Source organism: Pygocentrus nattereri, chromosome 13 (genome assembly GCF_015220715.1).
Source record: "Pygocentrus nattereri isolate fPygNat1 chromosome 13, fPygNat1.pri, whole genome shotgun sequence".
Classification (NCBI taxonomy): Eukaryota; Metazoa; Chordata; class Actinopteri; order Characiformes; family Serrasalmidae; genus Pygocentrus; species Pygocentrus nattereri.
Window position 1 is genome coordinate 138,518 of NC_051223.1, and position 19,539 is coordinate 158,056.

General features: G+C 42.4%; 1 protein-coding gene across 11 annotated transcripts in view; it reads right to left on the bottom strand.

Moving 5' to 3' along the window:
• Positions 1-19,286, bottom strand: part of zgc:152977 (SUN domain-containing protein 1) — a 38,803-nt gene extending 19,517 nt beyond the window's left edge. For 4 of the 11 annotated variants that reach the window (XM_037544312.1, XM_037544311.1, XM_037544310.1 and 1 more), the window contains exons 1-6: positions 11,813-11,937; positions 4,906-5,103; positions 4,252-4,454; positions 4,118-4,144; positions 2,954-3,244; positions 341-463 (exon numbers count right to left, since the gene is read on the bottom strand). In XM_037544312.1, the coding sequence (XP_037400209.1) occupies positions 341-463; positions 2,954-3,244; positions 4,118-4,144; positions 4,252-4,454; positions 4,906-5,103; positions 11,813-11,922 (952 nt within the window). In that variant the 5' untranslated portion in view covers positions 11,923-11,937. Of the gene's footprint in view, positions 1-340; positions 464-2,953; positions 3,245-4,117; positions 4,145-4,251; positions 4,455-4,905; positions 5,104-9,665; positions 9,767-11,812; positions 11,938-15,093; positions 15,190-17,407; positions 18,277-19,217 lie in introns of those variants that run through there. The other 7 variants (XM_037544314.1, XM_037544313.1, XM_017684227.2 and 4 more) reach the window with 6 other exon arrangements.
• Positions 19,287-19,539: the final 253 nt, after the last annotated feature.

Here is a 19,539-nt window from a genome sequence, read left to right on the forward strand (position 1 = left end):
TTTGCAATAGAAGACCATGAAAAAAAGAAAAAAAAAAAAAAAAAAAAAAAAAAAAAAAAAACGCCAAAAGTGACTTTGCCCATTTAAGTTTTATGACATTACAGTAACGCTACTGATGATCAGTTGTTATTTAGGTCCTATACAGCGTAAGCACAATTCTTAGGTCACCCTGTTTTCCTAGTGAGAGAGAAAGAATGCAGATGGTCAGAAGCACCATCAGGTATCAAATACGTTTCAGTGGAAGGTCGCAGGTCACCATTGCAAAATAAATCATTAATTGCACCAGAGTGAAAGAGTGTAAGGGTAAAACACAGCAAGGCGGCAGGTAAAAAGATAGTACCTTTGCCCTGTTGATCAGTCTTCGGCAGAATGTTCTGCATTAGCAGGGCAAACACCAAAACTACAGAGGCAGCAGCTTTCCTGCTGCAATGCAGGCAGGCCTCAAAGACCAGTCGCAGCAGACCTAAAGATAAACCAGACTCCTTTAAAACACAAGGAGCTGCACATGATCCACAATGGCTTAACAACACAAACATAACATAAGACTTGAATTTTTAGGGAAAATAAAATGGATTGATATATACATTGTTGAAGAATTGGAAAGGATTCATTGCGAGTTGCCTTGTGGTGTATAATCCCTGCCACATAATGTTTACATAACATCTTTAAAAGAAGTCTTTTTAAACAACTTCATACATTTATCTTACTATAATAAAGTATTTTGGACTGGCCAAATACAGTTTGTTGTTGTTCAAGGACAATTCCACTGATTTCTGCATAATTAAATCGATAAGATGTAAACAGTCTTTGAGTGGTTTAATGTGAAACCCAACAATCTAGAGAGTAAGAACTGTTCACAGTAGTGGTGACAGGAACCAGACGTCTGAGAACAGTGCTTTAATTGCAGAGGGGTACACATAAGACATTAAAAATGCAAAAATAATACCTAAAAATAACTTTTACCCCCTCAGATTTACCAATATTTTACCATTATCAACATTACACATAAAAACTCAGATGATAGATGTAGGTTCTGATTATTTCAGAGCTGCACATACAATCTGATCTTTTCAAATTAGATATGAGCCACTTTCAAATTAGCATTGCCCTGCTACCAAATACTGTATAAGTATCTATGATGATACTGGCACTGACGCAATGGGGATACCGATGTACACGGCTGATGCCACGAAGCAATTTCTGATGCTTGTGTGCTCCTGTAGACAGAACGTAACATCAGCAGTGCAAACTTACACACAACAGCAAAAATGATCAGCATGATGAGCAGCATTTGGTGAGAAAAACACACTTCTAGAGCTGCTTACCTGAACGGCTGAGCTAATTCCTTTAGTTATCACTCGCCTCCCGCTGTGCGGCCACTGACTGAGCTAATGTTACTGCGAGAGCTGAAGGAACCACTGGACTATTGGTGGAATGATAGCATTTAGCCTCGATTTCACCTTTAGCACAGCCGCCCGCAAGCTGGGACTGTAGCTACAGCTCCGTCTGCACTGCGCCTCTGTCGGTTAGTCGCTAATCACAGCATGAATGACTGATATTTACTGAACTCACAGACGCAGCCAAGTGAACAGGACGTACCCATGAGACAAATGACTTAAGATGTTTGGATGGGAAACATTCAGCTCTGTGCCGATGTGTAAACACCACAGATTTCTCTATAAACTGTTCAGCTGTTTTTAACTGTTCTGCAGAATAAAGATATTTTGCATTTATGCAAAACATGGTTTTTATGTCTAATTATATAAAATAGCAAATACTAAATAGATACTACAGATACTTAACTATTTTTTTTAATAGTATTTTCTTAAGCATCTAATAAATACAATCCAACAAGTAAACGCAGAGTATGTTTTCTTGTGATGCAGGACAGGTTTTACTGAAATAAAATATTTTTAAATGTTCACTGTATAAATATCGGGGCTTATGCGAGTCACGTTATCAGCCGACGCTGAAAGATTAGGTTTCAGTATCAGAAGGGAAAAGTGGTATCGGTGCTTCGCTATTTCAAATGTGGACCTAGATCAAATACACATTACATGCATCCTTCAGAATCGGAGTGGAATTTGCCATTCAGTGTTACCAAGACAGCAAGGCTGGACCTGAAGTTAGAGCCAGTAAACAGTTAAAAGCTATGCACTGGACCTGGTTCACCTTTGTCTAGCTCTAATAAAGATCAGCCGAGAGTAGAAAATTACGTCCATGATGAAGACTCGTTTGGCTAGTTTGTTCTTCATGACACACAAGGTTCAAATCGCATGACGTTATTAAACAGGATGTGCACATGCGGGCAATTTCAAAATAGAGGTTTTGTCTGCGTTAATGATGGATTTGAGTTGACAAAAAAAAAAATCAGAGGGAAAAAAATCTGAATTAAGCACTTGCTCCTATATCTACCACTATTAAAGAATGTATTATTATTATTATTATTATTATTATTATTATTATTATATCATTCGTATTTCTACACTGCACAGTGTCATGGCTGGTAAAATTACCCTTTTATTTCCATTTTTATTTTTTGGCGCTTTCAATTAAAAGCTTTGAATGAATAGCAAAATATTTAAGTTAATTAAAGAATACCTAAATAAATAATAATTTCCAAGTCAGCCAAAGGTTTGGAAGCTGTAATCGGAGGCAAGAGATTTTTTTCTGGACAAACAGTTTTGTTTTTAATGCATGCAGCTTTGAGGAAAATCCAGCATTATGAAATACCCCTCAGCTGAGATGAAGCAGGAAGAACATCAATATATCCAGGACAGGGATCTTTCAGGATAAGAATGGAAACCCACTGGGCAACATTTAACTCTACAGGGCTTCATGCACTGAGCTGCTTTCACCAAATATAAAACTTTTTAACTGTCAAACCACATTAACCAAGTGCTAGGGCTTGGTGAAAGCACTATTCTGCAAGTTACACAGAAGGAGTTCTCACCGGATCGGTGTCGACGGCTCTTCTCCCTGCTGTAAACTGTAGTGTAGGGAGAGGACGCTCCATCTCTGGCATCATTGTGCAGAGCGGAGGTGGAGGAGGAGTAGGAGCAGGAAGAGGAAGAGCAGGGTTTGGAGGAAGAGTAGGTGGGCAGAGCATCTCGATTATCAGAGCTGCCAGCAGTGCAATCTTTGCAGATATAACCACTGGTCACGGTGAACGTCTGAGTCTGAGTTGTGCTCATATCACTGTTATTCACAGAGGTGAAACTGCGGTCAGTTCTTAGAGTCCGATCTGAAAGAACAGTGTCAAACCAAACTGGTCAGGCACAAACAGATTCATATCTGAGCAAATGCATTTATCTACACGGTCAGGGAAAAAAACAAACACACGCGCACACGCGCACACACACACACGCGCGCACACAGACGCGCGCACAGACGCGCACACAGACGCGCACACAGACGCGCACACACGCGCGCACACACACAGTGCAGGGGTGCACTTCTATACCCCAAAGTATAAACACTGTAAATGTAACATGGTCCTTAAAAAGGGATGTAAAGTCAATTTTTCCCCACTTTATTGAAATCAACAGTGTGTGCATACTCAAAGTTTCACAACATACTATTCACTCCCCACTGCATACTGTATTTATGGAAACCAAGCTTGTTTTGAATGACCTGCTTCCAAGACATTTAATTGTATGTCTATTCAACCTACTGCCAACTTTTTAAACAGAAAACATAATTAAAAAGCCTCGTACCCCTCGTGACTGCATCTGCACCCAAGAAACTGATAGTAAATGATAAAATTTAATAGTATTCATACTTGTAAAAGTATGCATTTTTGGTCAAAACAAAATTACCTGGTCATTTTTAAACTAGTCCTGTTGTCTGTGTAAATAGTTCCCCAGGTAACATTTATATATGTATTCCAAGAAAACAGAACTGTAGTGAAATATCTGTAATCATAAATAGTTCCGGGTATTATAAACAGGGAGCATATTTCAGTGAATGAAAAAGAAGCCACAACCTCTATCGGGTACAATCATGAACATGACATTCTTCCAGTAAATGTCAGTCCATTTTTGTACACATTCAGAATATATGATGGAAAAAAAGCCATCAAGTATTATGTACCATATCCGTTTGAGAGAGGACATACCTTTGAGATCTCCATCCTCATCCAATCCTAATTAAAAAACAAAAAGGGAAAACAATATTCATTCAGTTGCTTATCATGGGAGACCATGATATATGGTGGATATAACTGCAGATAGTCCAGTCTGATGCACTGACCCCAGACGCTGTCAATGAGAGTGCGTTCCTGTATGCATGATTCGTCCAGCAGGGAGGACAGGAGTGAGGCATCGCTGGCAGCAAAGCTGTGCAGGCTGCTGTTGTGCGCCTGCAGCACAGAGTTAGACTGGTTCTTCACTGGAGTCTGAAGCAGAGAACCTGAACCAGATGTGGTGCTACGGGACCTCCTGCTCTTTAATGTCCTGAAAGGAACAGAGAGATTCAATGAGAGAGTAAATCAAACCAAATAAACTGCTCTCTGCATAAAAAGTATGGGCAAAATTACTACTGTTTTAGCTACAGCACAGGTGCAGCACCTGATCTCAATTAGACACATCTGAAGAAGTGAGACACACACACACACACACACACACACAGGAGGGTTCGAGTAAAGCATTTGTTTCTGTGTAAAGCATGTTGTTTCGTGTCTACATTAGGCTCGCAGCTCCTATGCAAAGCTAAAGAAGCAAACTTAAGACTCAAAACAGATCTTTATAACCAGCTTGGCATAAGAATACATTTTTTTATTCATTTAATTTTTCAGCCAAACCACTGCTTTAATAAAAAGAAAAGAGAACCGAACCTACAGGGACAAAACCAGTCTAGGTTTCTGGTCCTGCAGGCAGAGTCTTTTCAGAAATAAATCCAGCTCACTTGTTCTCCTTGTGAACAGAGCCTCCAGTGCTGTAGGAGATGCTGCAGCTGTGGGAGGAGTCCAGCAGACTGTCATCACGGTAGTGAGAGGTGCTGGAGTTCAGCCGTAGGCTGCGTCGGGACATCCTGGGCGAGTCGAACACGGGAGCAAGTTTGTGCTCCCTCTCGTAATCCAGTGCAGATGAAGAGTAGCTGGAGCTAAGACACACACACACACACACACACACACACACACACACACACCTTATTAATAGACTATAAGGGCTGGTATTGTGAACATGAATTAGGCCTGGTCGTGAGCTGAAGTGCAACGTCAATAGTGTTTCACCATTAAAAGGCTCACGTAGTATTAGGTCTGACAATTATTACATAGCTGCCTAATTTCAATTATTTGAGATGACCGTAATTATTGGAGCAAATTATTACAACAAATAAAATGTGAATTGAGCATGGTGAGTTTATGCAAATAAATGTATAATAATAATAATAATAATAATAATAATAATAATAATAATAATAATAATAATAATAATAATAAATTATAACCCCCCCACACCAAAAAAAGAAAAAAACCTAAACGTTTCATTAAGATATTATCATACATACGAAAACAAGATGTAACTGCTAACTTGATGCTTTAACCTGTTAAAGGCCAGCACTGGGGAGTTTATTTGTTAGTTAATTATAATATTTTAGTACGCATCCTGGCAGAAGCGTTTTTGGCTTAGACTTTCAAACAAGCAATATGAAGCCTTGCCAGCGTTAACCAAGTAAACATAGCTAGCAAGTAAGGTGGCCACTTTAAGCTTGTATTTAAATACTAGCAAACAACGAATAAGAAGAGACAAGATTATCAAGCAAATTATTTATGACGATCATCAGCTAAAATTTCATGATCATGACGGCCTTTTCTGGTACACACTACAGTCTTAATCAGAGTCTTAATCAGAGTTGGGCCAATAAGCCCGACAACTAATGATGCCATCATAACTAATTATGCCACTAATGATGGGGTGTGAAGATGCTCAGGTTTTCAGATTTTCAGGTCAAGATCCAATAATAGAGTTTAAAATACGTTTATTCTACAGAGCTCTGAATATATACACACTACTCAGACTTAACAAAATAAGCCCCCTAATTCCCTCTAAAATAGGGGTGGGCAATTTGATAAAACTATCATAAGGCAAGACATTTCACAACACAGTATATTAACATTTCATTTGATAAATTAGAACAGTAAATAAAAGCCCCAGCAAAAATATAAAAAATATAATAATATAATATAAATATAATGAGTTAACATTTTACATACTGTACTGCACAAAATTCAATGAAACAGGCCTAAATATACTCTTTATAATAAAACATGCAGTTTAAGTACTTACAGTAGCCACAGCAGTCAAAAAAAGGCACACTGTGACTTAATATGACAAATTATCACAATAATGATATCAAATCACCCACCCATGCTCTAGAGTTCATGAGTAACACCAAAAACGTTCAGGTCTTTCAAGCGCGACTACATGCATAGCAAAAGCCCATTCCCCTCTACTCTGATGAGATGTGCACCAGTGCCGAGCTCAGATCACTGACCGTGCTTCCCAGGAAAGACAGTAAACAACAGACGCTTTGAAGTCGGGACGCTTTAAGCTCCAGCCCTTATTTACAGACGTGTAATGTGCACGTATTCAAGGGACGGATAAGAGCTTGAAGGTGTCAACTAAATAAAAACAAGCTTGCAAAATAGACCCTGTCAACCCCTGAGGTTATTGACATACACAAAAACTGCTTTTTCTCTTTGGCCATGGCGGTCCTTCTCGATGAATTAATGTAAAATATTCAATTAATCGTAATATTGATATGAGGCCATATTGCCCAGCACTAACGACAATATCTAGGATATCTAGAAGAGCTGGATAGAGGATGTAACTGTTGGATAAAACAGTGATAAAAATTAAAACACATTCACTCAGTTATTATTAAAGAAGCTTATGGCATTGCACTGGGTGAGCTTTTTAAAAGTTTAGTGGACGTAAAAAGGTTCTATATTATACTTCTAATACTTCTAATATTGAAGAAATTCTTGCCTATAAAATGCAACCAGATGAGGAATTCAGCAGTTGGTCAAGGATAATTGCTATTAAGAGGCTCTCATCATCTGGTTAACACCTGATATTCTCTGTAACCGGGCTTTATTTCATCCCCTCGTTGGAGAATGATGAGGGCACAACAGGCAAGTAATATTGAAACAGTTCTCAAATTTAGACCTTACAGAAAGAATCACTGCACAACACGGGGGCGTAGCGATACACAGGGTTTATAACACAGCATGTAGTGTCGTTTTTGCACCATAATTTAATACATTTGACATAAATAATGGCCTAGAAACGCAGAACTCTGGTTATATATTACACAGTGACTGGGTGAAGAAAAAAAATAAAAGATTCTCCAACGGAACCTCGTTACCTGCAGAGGCGCCGGGAATTACAACCCTTAAAATGATCATTTCTTAAAGCCCAGCCACTGAAGTTCCAGTCTGTTCATAGCATAAACCCTCCAAACGCTACTGATCAGAGCTGGGCAATATGACCATTTTATCGTTACCATGGTAACTTGCGTCACAACATGCATTTCTGAGCATACTGTGGATGTGGTCAGCACTTGAACACTGACTAAACACATTTCATTGCAAAGTGAGTGCAAGTCTGTTTACGTGGCTTTAATGCAGTGCATTCTGTAAAACACTGAATTGTATAAATGTCATTATAACCGTAGTTTCAGCCTCTGCTTCGTCTGTTTCAACTCCATACCGCTTACCCCTTCTACTGAGGAGTGAATACTTCCCCTCAGTGTGATACAAATCAACACACTCGCTTTCAGAAAAATGGGTTCAAAGTCCCAGTTATTCAAATGGCATTTTCAGATATTTTAATGATCAAATTTGATCTGTTGCAGCCACACTTTAGCATTAAACAAATGTAAAGTGTGTATAGCTGTTACAAGCGTTTTCTCTCTGTTTATACTAGCATAGCCGTCAAATATGAACTTATACCACCTCTAGCTTGACGCCAACATAATACCAAGTTTCCGATATGGTCCCAAAGGAAGTTAGCATGCCGCTAGCGGACTTTGGTATTTGGATAAACAGCAGCCTCTTATTAGGGCTTTGCCAATTCATTGTGACCCTGACATCACAAGGCAGTACTGTGGCAATGCGCATCATGGAAAACGAACATACTGTTGATGCCAACGAAGTGCAACTGCTTTCACTCCAAATCTGTGCTCATGTTCTCAGACCTGTACAGTGCAGGCTTGAGCTCTCCCTCCCCTTCCCTGTGGGGGAAATCTTCCACACAACACTGATAGTAACTTCCTCTGTAGATTCGGTAGCCATTTCTCAAGTCATACATCTTAGGATCCTGTCCAATTCATTAAATCACTCCTCTAAACGAGCCACACCCCTACATCCATTGACGATTTGAATGAGGAAATACATCAATGAAGTATTTGGCACTGGACGGTGCCTAATGTGTGTACAGTGCTCCTAACTGGTCACCACAGAGGAATTATAGCACAATTTCAAAACTGTGAGGCATCTAGGAACCAATCACACACCAAATGAAAGAGGGGGTCAGAGTTTCTGACCATCACTGGAACATGGCTCCCTTCAGTCTGTGAGAAGATGGCAACCCTGAAGCAGAAAGCATTCTGTGTTCTCCACTTCAATAAGAGCGAATCAGTCAGTCATCATTGTGCAACGTGATCGTATTCGGCAGTGAACCTCAAAATCAAGCCTGGGATGAGTTTGAGTGGAGTGTTGATGTTGGCACAGCTGGAGGACGTTAGATTGATTTACATACGTCATTTTATGCTCACTTAAACCATTTACAATTCACTGCATTGTTCTGTATTGATTTATTAGTTATAAGTTAAATAAATCATTTTGAAATCAAATGAATTTCTGCATCCCGCTCAGAAACGCATTCTGAAGCAGTGAAGAAGGACTTGCTACAGTAATGATGTGATCACACTGCTCACCTGTAGAATACAGCAATACTATCTGTCCTCAGACTCGGGTTCCAGCATTATCTTGGCTCAAGAGATGCCATATGCACTTGAGGATAAAAGAGTACACAGCTTGAAATAGATTAATCTCCCTAAATAAAAGCTGAAGACAGACTGTTGTGTGGCTGTTGTGTGCCCGTCCTGTGCTGGAATACAATAGGAGCAGATAAACAATGAAAATGACAGGAAAACCAAACGACAGGGGAATACGCTCAGTTCCAAATATAGAAAAACAGCACCACTCCCACGCCAGCAGCCAGAGTTACAGCACAGAAGTAAAAAGAGGCGGAACATTTTCCACACGCTGTGCCTGGCTTCAATTTCTAGAGGACTGAATCCTCCAATGAGGAAGGAAAAAAAACAAAACGCCACCAACTGCCATCTCTCTGGAAACAATCCCAGCATTCATGCGTCTGAACTTTGGAGCTGATCTCATTGCGACAGGCCTACAACACTCGCGTAGGCCGTTCAAGACAGCTGAATACAAGCCGAGCGCTGGCGAGCACGGCATAAACGGCATGACGGTATAAACGGCATGATGGTATAAACAGTGACCTCTCGCTCTGCTGCAGGATAAAATGTCAGGTCTGACGTCCGAGAGGCGTTTTTTCTGTTTACAATAAAAACCCTGGGGCTAAATAAGAAGATAAACTCTTCCCTGCGCATTCAGATAAGAACAAAACAGTAATACACACAGCAGAGTCCAGCCCCAGCTCTCCAGATCCCACCTGTCGTCAAGGCTCATGCCATGGACAGCTCCTGCAGACGCACGTTACTGTGTACACACACACACACACACACACACACACACCGGTCGCGCGCACACACACACAGTCTCGCTGCGCAGCTCATCAGCAGATCAGAGCAGGTTCAGGGGGAGGGAAATCAGGGCTTTACTTTACTTAGTTCACTTCCTGTTCCAGACAGCCCACTCCCTCCCTGCCTCCCTGCCTCCCTGCCTCCCTCCCTGCCTCAGGACTCAGTGAACCTCTGAATTTCTTTTTTTATTCCTCAGTTGCTACTTGTCCTCATTACTCTCTTTCTCTGAGAATATGACACCGATCATTATTATGTGAATCTTTGGACACCAGGAAGATTTGATTCGGCTTTCACTGGAATTCAATAAAGCTGCCCTGAAAGAGACCAAAGCTGAGTTACAGGGTGGCAGAATTGATTTTTATTTTATTTTAGTAGCCATTTTTTCAGGGCATAAATAAATGTTAGTCAGCTAAATAATTCTTGCTAAAAAAAAAAAAACTTGAATAATAAAAATAACCCCAAAAAAAAGTGTCCAAAAAAAAAACAAAAAACCCTGAATTAGAAACAGCCACAAGAGACAATGAGCGGGTTCAAGCTCGCAACGGCAGCGTGAGCCCTCCTGCAGTTTCAGCCTTAGTTAAAACATCACTTACTACTACTAAACAACAGTAAAGCAAAGTAGCTTTTCTGCTGCGGAGATTTGCAGTAAAACGCCTGTTTACCTTATTTCACAATGATAACTGCACTTGTTTACAGTATCTACCGTTACATTGATTTCTGCTTATAACTGCTGTATTAGACATTTAATAATAAAGTGATCAAATTATATTTTGTCTGCATTTATGAATTCATAAATATAAAACAGACTGTGTGGAATCGCATCGGGAAAAAAACATGGCAAATTTCCAAATATCAAAAATGACCTTATCATTGTCTAAAAGAATCGATGTAAGATTGAATCATGAATCTCACTCTTACACGCCTAGCAATTACAAAGTTATTCAAACAAGTGAATTGACTCACAACAGCAACTGTTTATCTGTCGACCTTGTAATAACAATGTAATAGCATTTTATTGATTTTGTTGCGAGTGTTTGAGTGCTAAAGCACTCCAGTCCCCTAAAGGCCAATCTGGACCACATTTTGCAGAACCCATCAGAGTCTGAACTTCTACACAAAGCAAAAGTTCTAAGATGATCGAACCAATAACTGACGAGTTACAGCAAAACAAGCCAGCAATGCCACGGCCGCAGAGAGGAACTGATGGAGCAACACCACAGTGAGTGGAAGAGTCAACATTTTCTGATAACGATTTACCTTGAGAGGCCAGAGAGTATTTCTAGACCAACTCTGAAGTTTTGATCAAAACCCAGAGACCAGATTGAAACTTACGGTTGTCAAACATTAACAATTAGATGTGCTAGATTTCGCGACAGTTAGTAATATAATATATAATACGCAGGCCTGGGCGATAAATGATATACACCTCTCACATTTCCACATTCTAGCAAAATTCCTGGTGGCATTTTCTATTGCAAGGAAGGCGACGCTGCTGCCAGGACAGGGCGCACTTCCAAGGTTTGACATGATTGGGGGCGACGAGTGAAATGAGTCTTTAGCAACAGCTGAAACGTGGAGTTACATCATTCCCTGGTTGAGTGGAGCAACCAGCAAGCGGTTTTCCTGTGACCGAGTGAGTGACGAGATAAGTGGCATAACTAACCTGCCCTACAGTAAAACTCACGCACCTGACGAACGGATGATACCGTAGATCTAACAAGACAAAAAAAAGCACCACTTTCAGTTTAAACAAACCTAAAAGGACGACTCAATATATATAAAAACTATGATGAACAGAGAAATGCAGGCGTCTGCTAGCTGGAGCGGAATACTGCGATATGCCCCGACATGGACGCGGTGGGGGTGACCGCTCGCTGTTCGTAATAAAGCTGACGCTGTTGAGAAACTAGACAGCTTAGCGCTGTTGTTGGCCACTCGTTTAGCATCTGTAACAGGATAGCTGAGCCTCGTCACCAGACAGCTAAAAACCACAGTTTCTTTCTTAAATTATAACAACTATTACAAAAACTGCAGCCGCGCTTTTCCAGCTGGTAAAAACAGCTCACCAGGAAGTCTCACACTGTCCCAGGACAGAAACGTGAAATGTCCCACTGGTTGGTGAGTGAGTGTCATGATCCGACCATAAAGGATAGTTTATAATTAACCACATAGGAGCAAAAAACAGCCCTTGAACTTGAAAGAAATAATGATGACATGAAAATTCATGAAAAAGAAATTGTTTAAATTTGACTGGTTGCTAGAATTTGGCTAAATATAGACACCAAGTTTCAACGTTTAGCCTGTCAAAGTCCTGCTAAATGCTGACTGGCCGGTGGCAACCATATATTTCAATGCATCAAGTTTTCCTTATAGAGTCCCTTTCAGTCTGTCTAGTAGCTGCTGCAGGCAAAGTTTCAGCCTGTAGCATTTACTCCACCCCCTAATGAAAAATGTGCACATAAATCCACAGATAACCTCAGAATCTTCTACTGAATAAGCCGGTCAGATTTACAGTTTTTAGGTAAAGGATTGAGAATTTTTAATTATGAATTATTTTGAAGTGTTCCAGAAGGGTTCATTAGCATGTGGCAGCCATACTGTTTAGAAAAGTCAACAATGTTTTGATAATTATTTCAGTTCAGGCTCTTCTGAATTTTTTGACACCAATTACATGTGGACAGGGTGAAAACTGTAGGACTAGTACCAAAAAGTAGGTTTCGCTTATTATGCTAAATTTGCAAAAAAATCTTTGGAGGCGGAGCTAAATAAATCAAATTGCAAAGTTGTTTGTTTTGACCCAAGGAATCAAGAAAAAATATTAATTTGGTCTCTAAAACTTTTGATTTAGGCAAAGTGCATTTTTCTGCACAATAGGCCGACTGGGCTCATGTCATGCACCGAGTAGCAGGAGGGACAACCTACTGACCAAGTTTCATGGCTCTAGGACTTCCAACTTAATCTGGGCAACTCGTTTTAGGACAGAAAACCAATAGTTTTTTTGTGTGTATATATACACACACACACACACACACACACACACACACACACACACACACACGTTCCTCTACTACACCAGAGCAAACAGCACAAAACATCAAGAAACAATCGATAAGAACCGAATCAATTTTTGTTTTTACTCAATACACGATGCATTGGACATCCTAAACCATGTCTCATAGCAATAGAGGACATACAATAAGATGTTTTGTGATCCAATTTTTTTTAAATCTATTTTAAAGATTTTTTTTTTGTTTTTTATCCACAGGAACCTTAAATTAACCATTAGTGCACACCCTATCAGAGTAAGGTTCAATGTGAAAACCAAACCAATCGGTTTTAATAATAGCTCTGCAGAATAAAGACACTTTTCATCAATTTAATTCAATAAGCACATCACCACACCTCTGGTAAGCATGCAAATATTAACGTATAAATACAAGGCACGTTCTTAGGCAGTAGTTCTTTGTAGTTCTTATTTTTATTTTAAACTTGATGTCAGTATATCAGTACCTCTTCAAATTCAGACCCGGACTCCAGCTTCTGGTCCTGGATTTTGTGATCTCTAGATAGTTAACGGAACGGTTAATGTAACTGATTATTCACCTCGTGCCATGCCTACCGGGGATTAAAGAATCCAGGGCCGGACACTAGAGTCAGGGTCCAGATTTGAAGTCCTCTGCCATACAGAGGCCTAAGAAAAACAAAGAAACGGAGAAAAGGGGGAAAGACCGCTACACTAAAAGCACACATTTTAGAAAAAAGCAACAACCGTTTTTGTAATGTAAGCAGAGAAGAAGCCCACAGGCTTTTCTGACTCACTGCTAAAGAGGGAGTGTGTAATGTCAAACGTGCAACAGGAACAGTCTCATTCCTCAGCCCCAACAACACAAAGGAACCAGGCAATCTGAGCCCCTGCTGCTAAAATCAACACACAGCACTCGTCTCTCTTATAAGAGAGCATTCATTACATTTATGGTCAACAAAGAGGAAAGAAGTCTAAAATACATCATTGTACTTTGCATTATGCTGCACACTGTACTATGAATATACACACATACATGCAGAAGACAAACACCCTTTATTTGTTTAACTTCTAATCAATAGTTACTCAGTAGGTTTTTCATACTAAGCTCCTGCGGAAATTAAGGAAGGGAATGTGAAAGAAAGAAGGAGTTTCAAAACGAAGAGTCCAACAATTATCAAAAAGAAGCTGCTGGTGATCTCAGAACAGTGGACTGGCCATCTCAACATCAATGTGTTTTGGACTGCCTGGATCACAAGAAAGTGCAAACTACTTCCAAGACTGAACTTTCGAGGTGTGGAAAAACATTCCTGCAGAATGAACGAACGAATGAACGAATGAACGAATGAACGAATGAATGAATGAATGAATGAATGAATGAATAAAAAGTCGCCCAAAAACTATAGAAGCTGAAGGCAAATAATTGTTGCACTAAATACTGAATTTTGAAGACTGAATGAGATGATCTACAGGTTGTTGAGGGTTCTGTATAATTTTCTGTTAAATATACACTAACATGATGCTGCTTGATGTACTTTGAACAGAAATGAAATGAAACACGGTCTCTGACTTTTTGCACAGTACAACATGAACAGACATCACAACAAAAATTCCTGTAGTACGACTGTGGCTGTACATGCCTTAGTGACTCATTCCGTAAAGGCACAGGCACGTGCCAACGCACTCACACCAGACACGCCCTTACACAAGAACTCACTCAGCCACAAATACACTTCCACGTAGAACTTCTGTTTTCATTTCTGAAAGGGGAAATCGCCTCTAAACTGAAGAAATATGTAACATCCTAGACCGGCTATTCTTAGCGGCTCTGTCTCCGTTCAGAATTAACCACATCTTGCTGCTCTGAAGCGGATTTCATGGATTCAAAAAGAAGCAGCTACAGTTGGACCCGTTCTGAGCACTGTTCCCTGCGCCACACCCAAAACACAGATTTATGTGAATGCCATCAATATCATGCTCAACCATGTCCGTTCATGCACATTAATACAAGGCCATGAAACAGGAGCGCCTGGAAGGTAAATCCTCAGCACACACACCCAACAATCATCCTCGGTACGACGCTGGACAGTTGTGCAACACCCATGCCCCGGAGCAGCGGCGTGGAATTCACTCCACTACCTTCAAAAGTCTTCAACACCTGATAAGAAACCTCTGTCTAAATAATTGACCAAGTTAAGCAGAAAGAACACAGGAAGACTTGTTTTGTGATGTACGCCAGACATGAATTAGCAGCCTGAACAGCAAACTTGTCACACGCTCACCTGAGAGAGTAGGTGTAGCCCGTATTCTCTGCAGCATGCTGTCGAGTGGTACGTGTGCGCACTTTAGAATGGGCCATGGTGTCCCTTCAGCTCAGACTGCAAAGATCAAGGCAGGGGAGTTTACCCTTGATACAGAATGCAAAGTGTTTTTGCAGAAAAACAGTCACCCAGTGAGGCAACTCAGCCCTTTCACCTCTGATGAGGCAACAACTCCACTTTAAATCAGGATTAGATACTTGCTAACGACACCACTACTGGGTTCATTTAATGCAATCTGTAAAAAAAAAACAAAAAAAAACAAACAGATACTAAAAGCTGCTGTTTAGACAGTTGCGGCCTTAGGCCAAGACACGCCCCGTCAGCCAGGTCCACAAACCAACTGCAGGGACATAAAGTCATTTAGAGGGGCTTGACGTGAAAAGGTGCCTTATTAAATTTATTGACTGATGTTATATTTCCAAAAGTATTCACTCCCCCATCCAGATCACTGAATCCAGGTGTTCCAGTCACTTCCATGGCCACAGGTGTATAAAGCCGAGCCCCTCGGCCTGCAGACTGCTTCTACAGACATTAGTGAAAGAATGGGTCGCTCTCAGGAGCTCAGTGAGTTCCAGCGTGGTGCCGTGATCGGACGCCACCTGTGCAGCAAGTCCAGTCGTGAAATTTCCTCACTACTAAATATTCCACAGTCCACTGTCAGTGGGATTATAACAAAGTGGAAGCGATTGGGAACGACAGCAACTCAGCCACGAAGTGGTCGGCCACGTAAAATGACAGAGCGGTCAGCGGATGCTGAGGGGCATAGTGCGCAGAGGTCACCGACTTTCTGCAGAGTCCATCACTACAGACCTCCAAACTTCATGTGGCCTTCAGATCAGCTCAAGAACAGCGTAGAGAGCTTCATGGGATGGGTTTCCATGGCCGAGCAGCTGCATCCAAGCCTTACATCACCAAGCGCAATGAAAAGCGTGGAATGCAGTGGAGTAAAGCGCCGCCACTGGACTCTAGAGCAGTGGAGACGTGTTCTCTGGAGTGACCAATCACGCTTCTCCGCCTGGAAATCTGATGGACGAGTCTGGGTGTGGTGGTTGCCAGGAGACGGTACTTGTCTGACTGCATTGTGCCGAGTGTAAAGTTTGGTGGAGGGGGGATCATGGTGTGGGGTTGTTTTTCAGGAGTTGGGCTCGGCCCCTTAGTTCCAGTGAAAGGAGCTCTTAAAGCTTCAGCACCAAGAGATTTTGGACAATTTCATGCTCCCAACTTTGTGGGAACAGTTTGGGGACGGCCCCTTCCTGTTCCAACATGACTGACCACCACTGCACAAAGCAGGTCCATAAAGACGTGGATGAGCCAGTTTGGTGTGGAAGAACTTGACTGGCCTGCACAGAGTCCTGACCTCAACCCCACAGAACACCTTTGGGATGAATTAGAGTGGAGACTGTGAGCCAGGCCTTCTCGTCCAGCATCAGCGTCTGACCTCACAAATGCACTTCTGGAAGAACGGTCAAAAATTCCCATAAACACTCCTAACCCTTGTGGAAAGCCTTCCCAGAAGAGCTGAAGCTGTTATAGCTGCAAAGGGTGGGCCGACATCATATTAAACCCTATGGGTTAAAAATGGGACGTCACTCAGGTTTGTGCTTGTGTGAAGGCAGGCGAGTGAATACTTTTGGAAATATAAAGTTTATATCAGGCATTACGCAACATATTTATAAACGGCTTGCGTTATAACATCCTATGAGAGCTTTTTAGAGGGACTAAACACTTAAGACGTCTGGTTCCTATCACCACCATTGTGTAGAACCCTAACTTTGCAGGTGAATGCCCCTGTGAACATCTTAACAATATAATTACTCTGAAATTGTGAAAAACTGGAATTCCTCTTTAAGTGCTGATAGTCCAAAATCTAAATAGGGCAAGCAATTAAACTCAGATCTCAGAACTACACATTATCCCGGATTAATTCTCCCTTCCATCACTCAGCAGTAGCATCAGGCGCGGGGTTCGACTAACATAAAAAGAATGGAAAACGAGCAGCTAAGTAATAAACCAGGTCACGGCTATAATTAAACCGTGCCGAATGGAACTGCACCCAGATCCATTACGCTGGGCCAGATGTCCTACGTTAGACAAACCGGGCTCCAGGCAGCTCCGCGGGGCTCCGCTACAGCCCGGCGCGCTGCGGCTTCGCCCGCCTGCCTTCATAAGGAGCTGAACAACAGACAAAAGCCGCGCGATCAACACGAGATGTTCGCCTGAGACCCCAATCCAATAATCTGCCGCACACCAGACGAGCGAAAGTGACCAAACGTACCTTTTAAAAGCAAGTCTGTGTCATCAGGGACCCGCCGAGCGGCTGCGCCAACCAACGGCGGCTTTAGGAGAAGAACGAACGCCGCACGACGCGAAAACCGACAAAAGCACCAAAACCGTCTCGGCTCGGTTTTAATCCGACAGGCCTGTCCAGCGAGCAAGGCTTCGCGCCGCAACGGACAAAACCAATGATATGTAGGTGCGGAAAAGTGGGCGTGAATTAAACGACGAAGTCGGGAAAAAACACACAAAAGGTCCGCGCCTCATCCACACGCACCAAAATGGCCTCTCGGAAAAGCGAGCAGGGACTTCAGCCGCGGAGCCTCCCCGCCTTAAACACACAGCGCGCGGTAACCGGTCAGCACGGCGGCCTGTCCTGCGGACGCTAAACCAGGCCAAGTAAACCAGACCAGGTAAACCAGGCCAGGTATCTCGACCCGCTCGCAGTGAATGAGCGCGCGATTTCCTTCGCTATCTTCCTTTAATCCCCGTTTGTGTTTCGTAATCCGACTCCTAAAACCACGTGACTGGTTCCCAGCCCGTCTGCCCGCCGCGCCGCTTCTCAGCCTTGAAATGTAGCACAGCGCGACAGCCGCTCCGCAAGACGGGAGGTCCAACACAACGCGCCGCTACGGGAATCACTGCTGGCAAAACCTGCAACTCGCCACAGGGCCACTCTGGAAAACGGGGAACGACGACAGCGCTGCGCTCGCTGCTTGAACGCACCCCGAAATCCTGACCGGAGGGCGGCGTCATCGCGCTGCTGCCGGGAAAACCACGAGACCCGGTCCTCAACGGACAACACCAGAAACCCCGTGTCAGCTCGTAATGTCCAACAAAACCCCACAAGTCCCGGGAAGGTTCGTCTATTCTCGGGGAGGAAAACGCCGAACTTCCCGTGAAAATCCCGAACGATTAACACTTTATTAGGAGGTCCCTCAGTTAAACACGCGGAAGACGGACGAGCCTCGGTCCGACACGCAGCTGAAGCGCGCATAACAACAAAACCCAGACTCACCTTTACCTGGCTGACGTAGAGCCTCGCCGAGTGGACTTATCTTGGTTTTAAATGTGCTACATAAATAAAATGTACTTACTTATTTCCCCCCTCTCAGCTAGCCTAGCCTAGCCTAGCTCGGTTAAGGTCTGCCGGGCTGCAGGTCCGACGCGGATCGTAACGCGTGATTTTATCAGGACGAGGCGATAACGACGCCGTTAGCTCAGCTCCCAAACTACAGAACAGACGGCGAGACACCCGGGGCCTGTTGCTAAGCTAGATCAAAGATCAAACAAAACAAAAGTAAACAAAACGAAAATAAACAAAAGTAAACAAAACAAAAGTCGTTTAACAGCTAATAAAGCAAAACACCAAATGTCACCAGAGCGTCTATTTCTCTCCTCTCTCGTTTTCTAAGACAGTAAAGAGGACGCGGACCGAACCGGTCCACATTAAACACCCAGCAGCGCCGCACAGCCACGCGGCGAGCCGAGCCGAGCTATACTCCGATCATTAGCTTAGCAGGTCCGCTAGCTGGGTTAGCCAACGCGATTTACAAATCCTTAAAATATCGCCAGGATTTTCTTTAGAACTACCAAACTATCAGCAGCGAAAGGCGGAGACCGTCACGCATGAACGGCAACAGGACCTGTGCTTAATTTTAGCTAATTGGTTCAGCTAAGCTAGGCTAGGCTAAGCTAGGCTAAACTACCGTTAGTCCAGTAAATGTAAAGCAGCTAGCCAGCTAAGCTAGGTTAGCTAACTATTTATTTATCTTAGTCAGAATCGCGTGAACTCCGGCTAATCGACTCACCTTCACCTCTCCCAAAGCCGCCGATTGTGCCGGGAGTCACTCTGATCTCGGGGGGTTCAGTAAAGTGGCCCAGTCGGAGGTTGAAAGCGGACCGTAAGCGCCTTGTTTAGCCGCTTTAAGTGGGAAAAACGCGGCTCACTAACGTTAAACTGCGCCTGACGTCAGCGGACGTGGTGCGTTCACTTAAATAAAACGACAGTCAGTTATTTTTATAATCTTCAGTTTAAACAAAGCGAAAAATCTGTTCTCTAGCAACTCCTGCAGAAGCAGTACAATTAATCAATCAATCAATCAATCAACCTTTACTCAAAATGTGAAATAC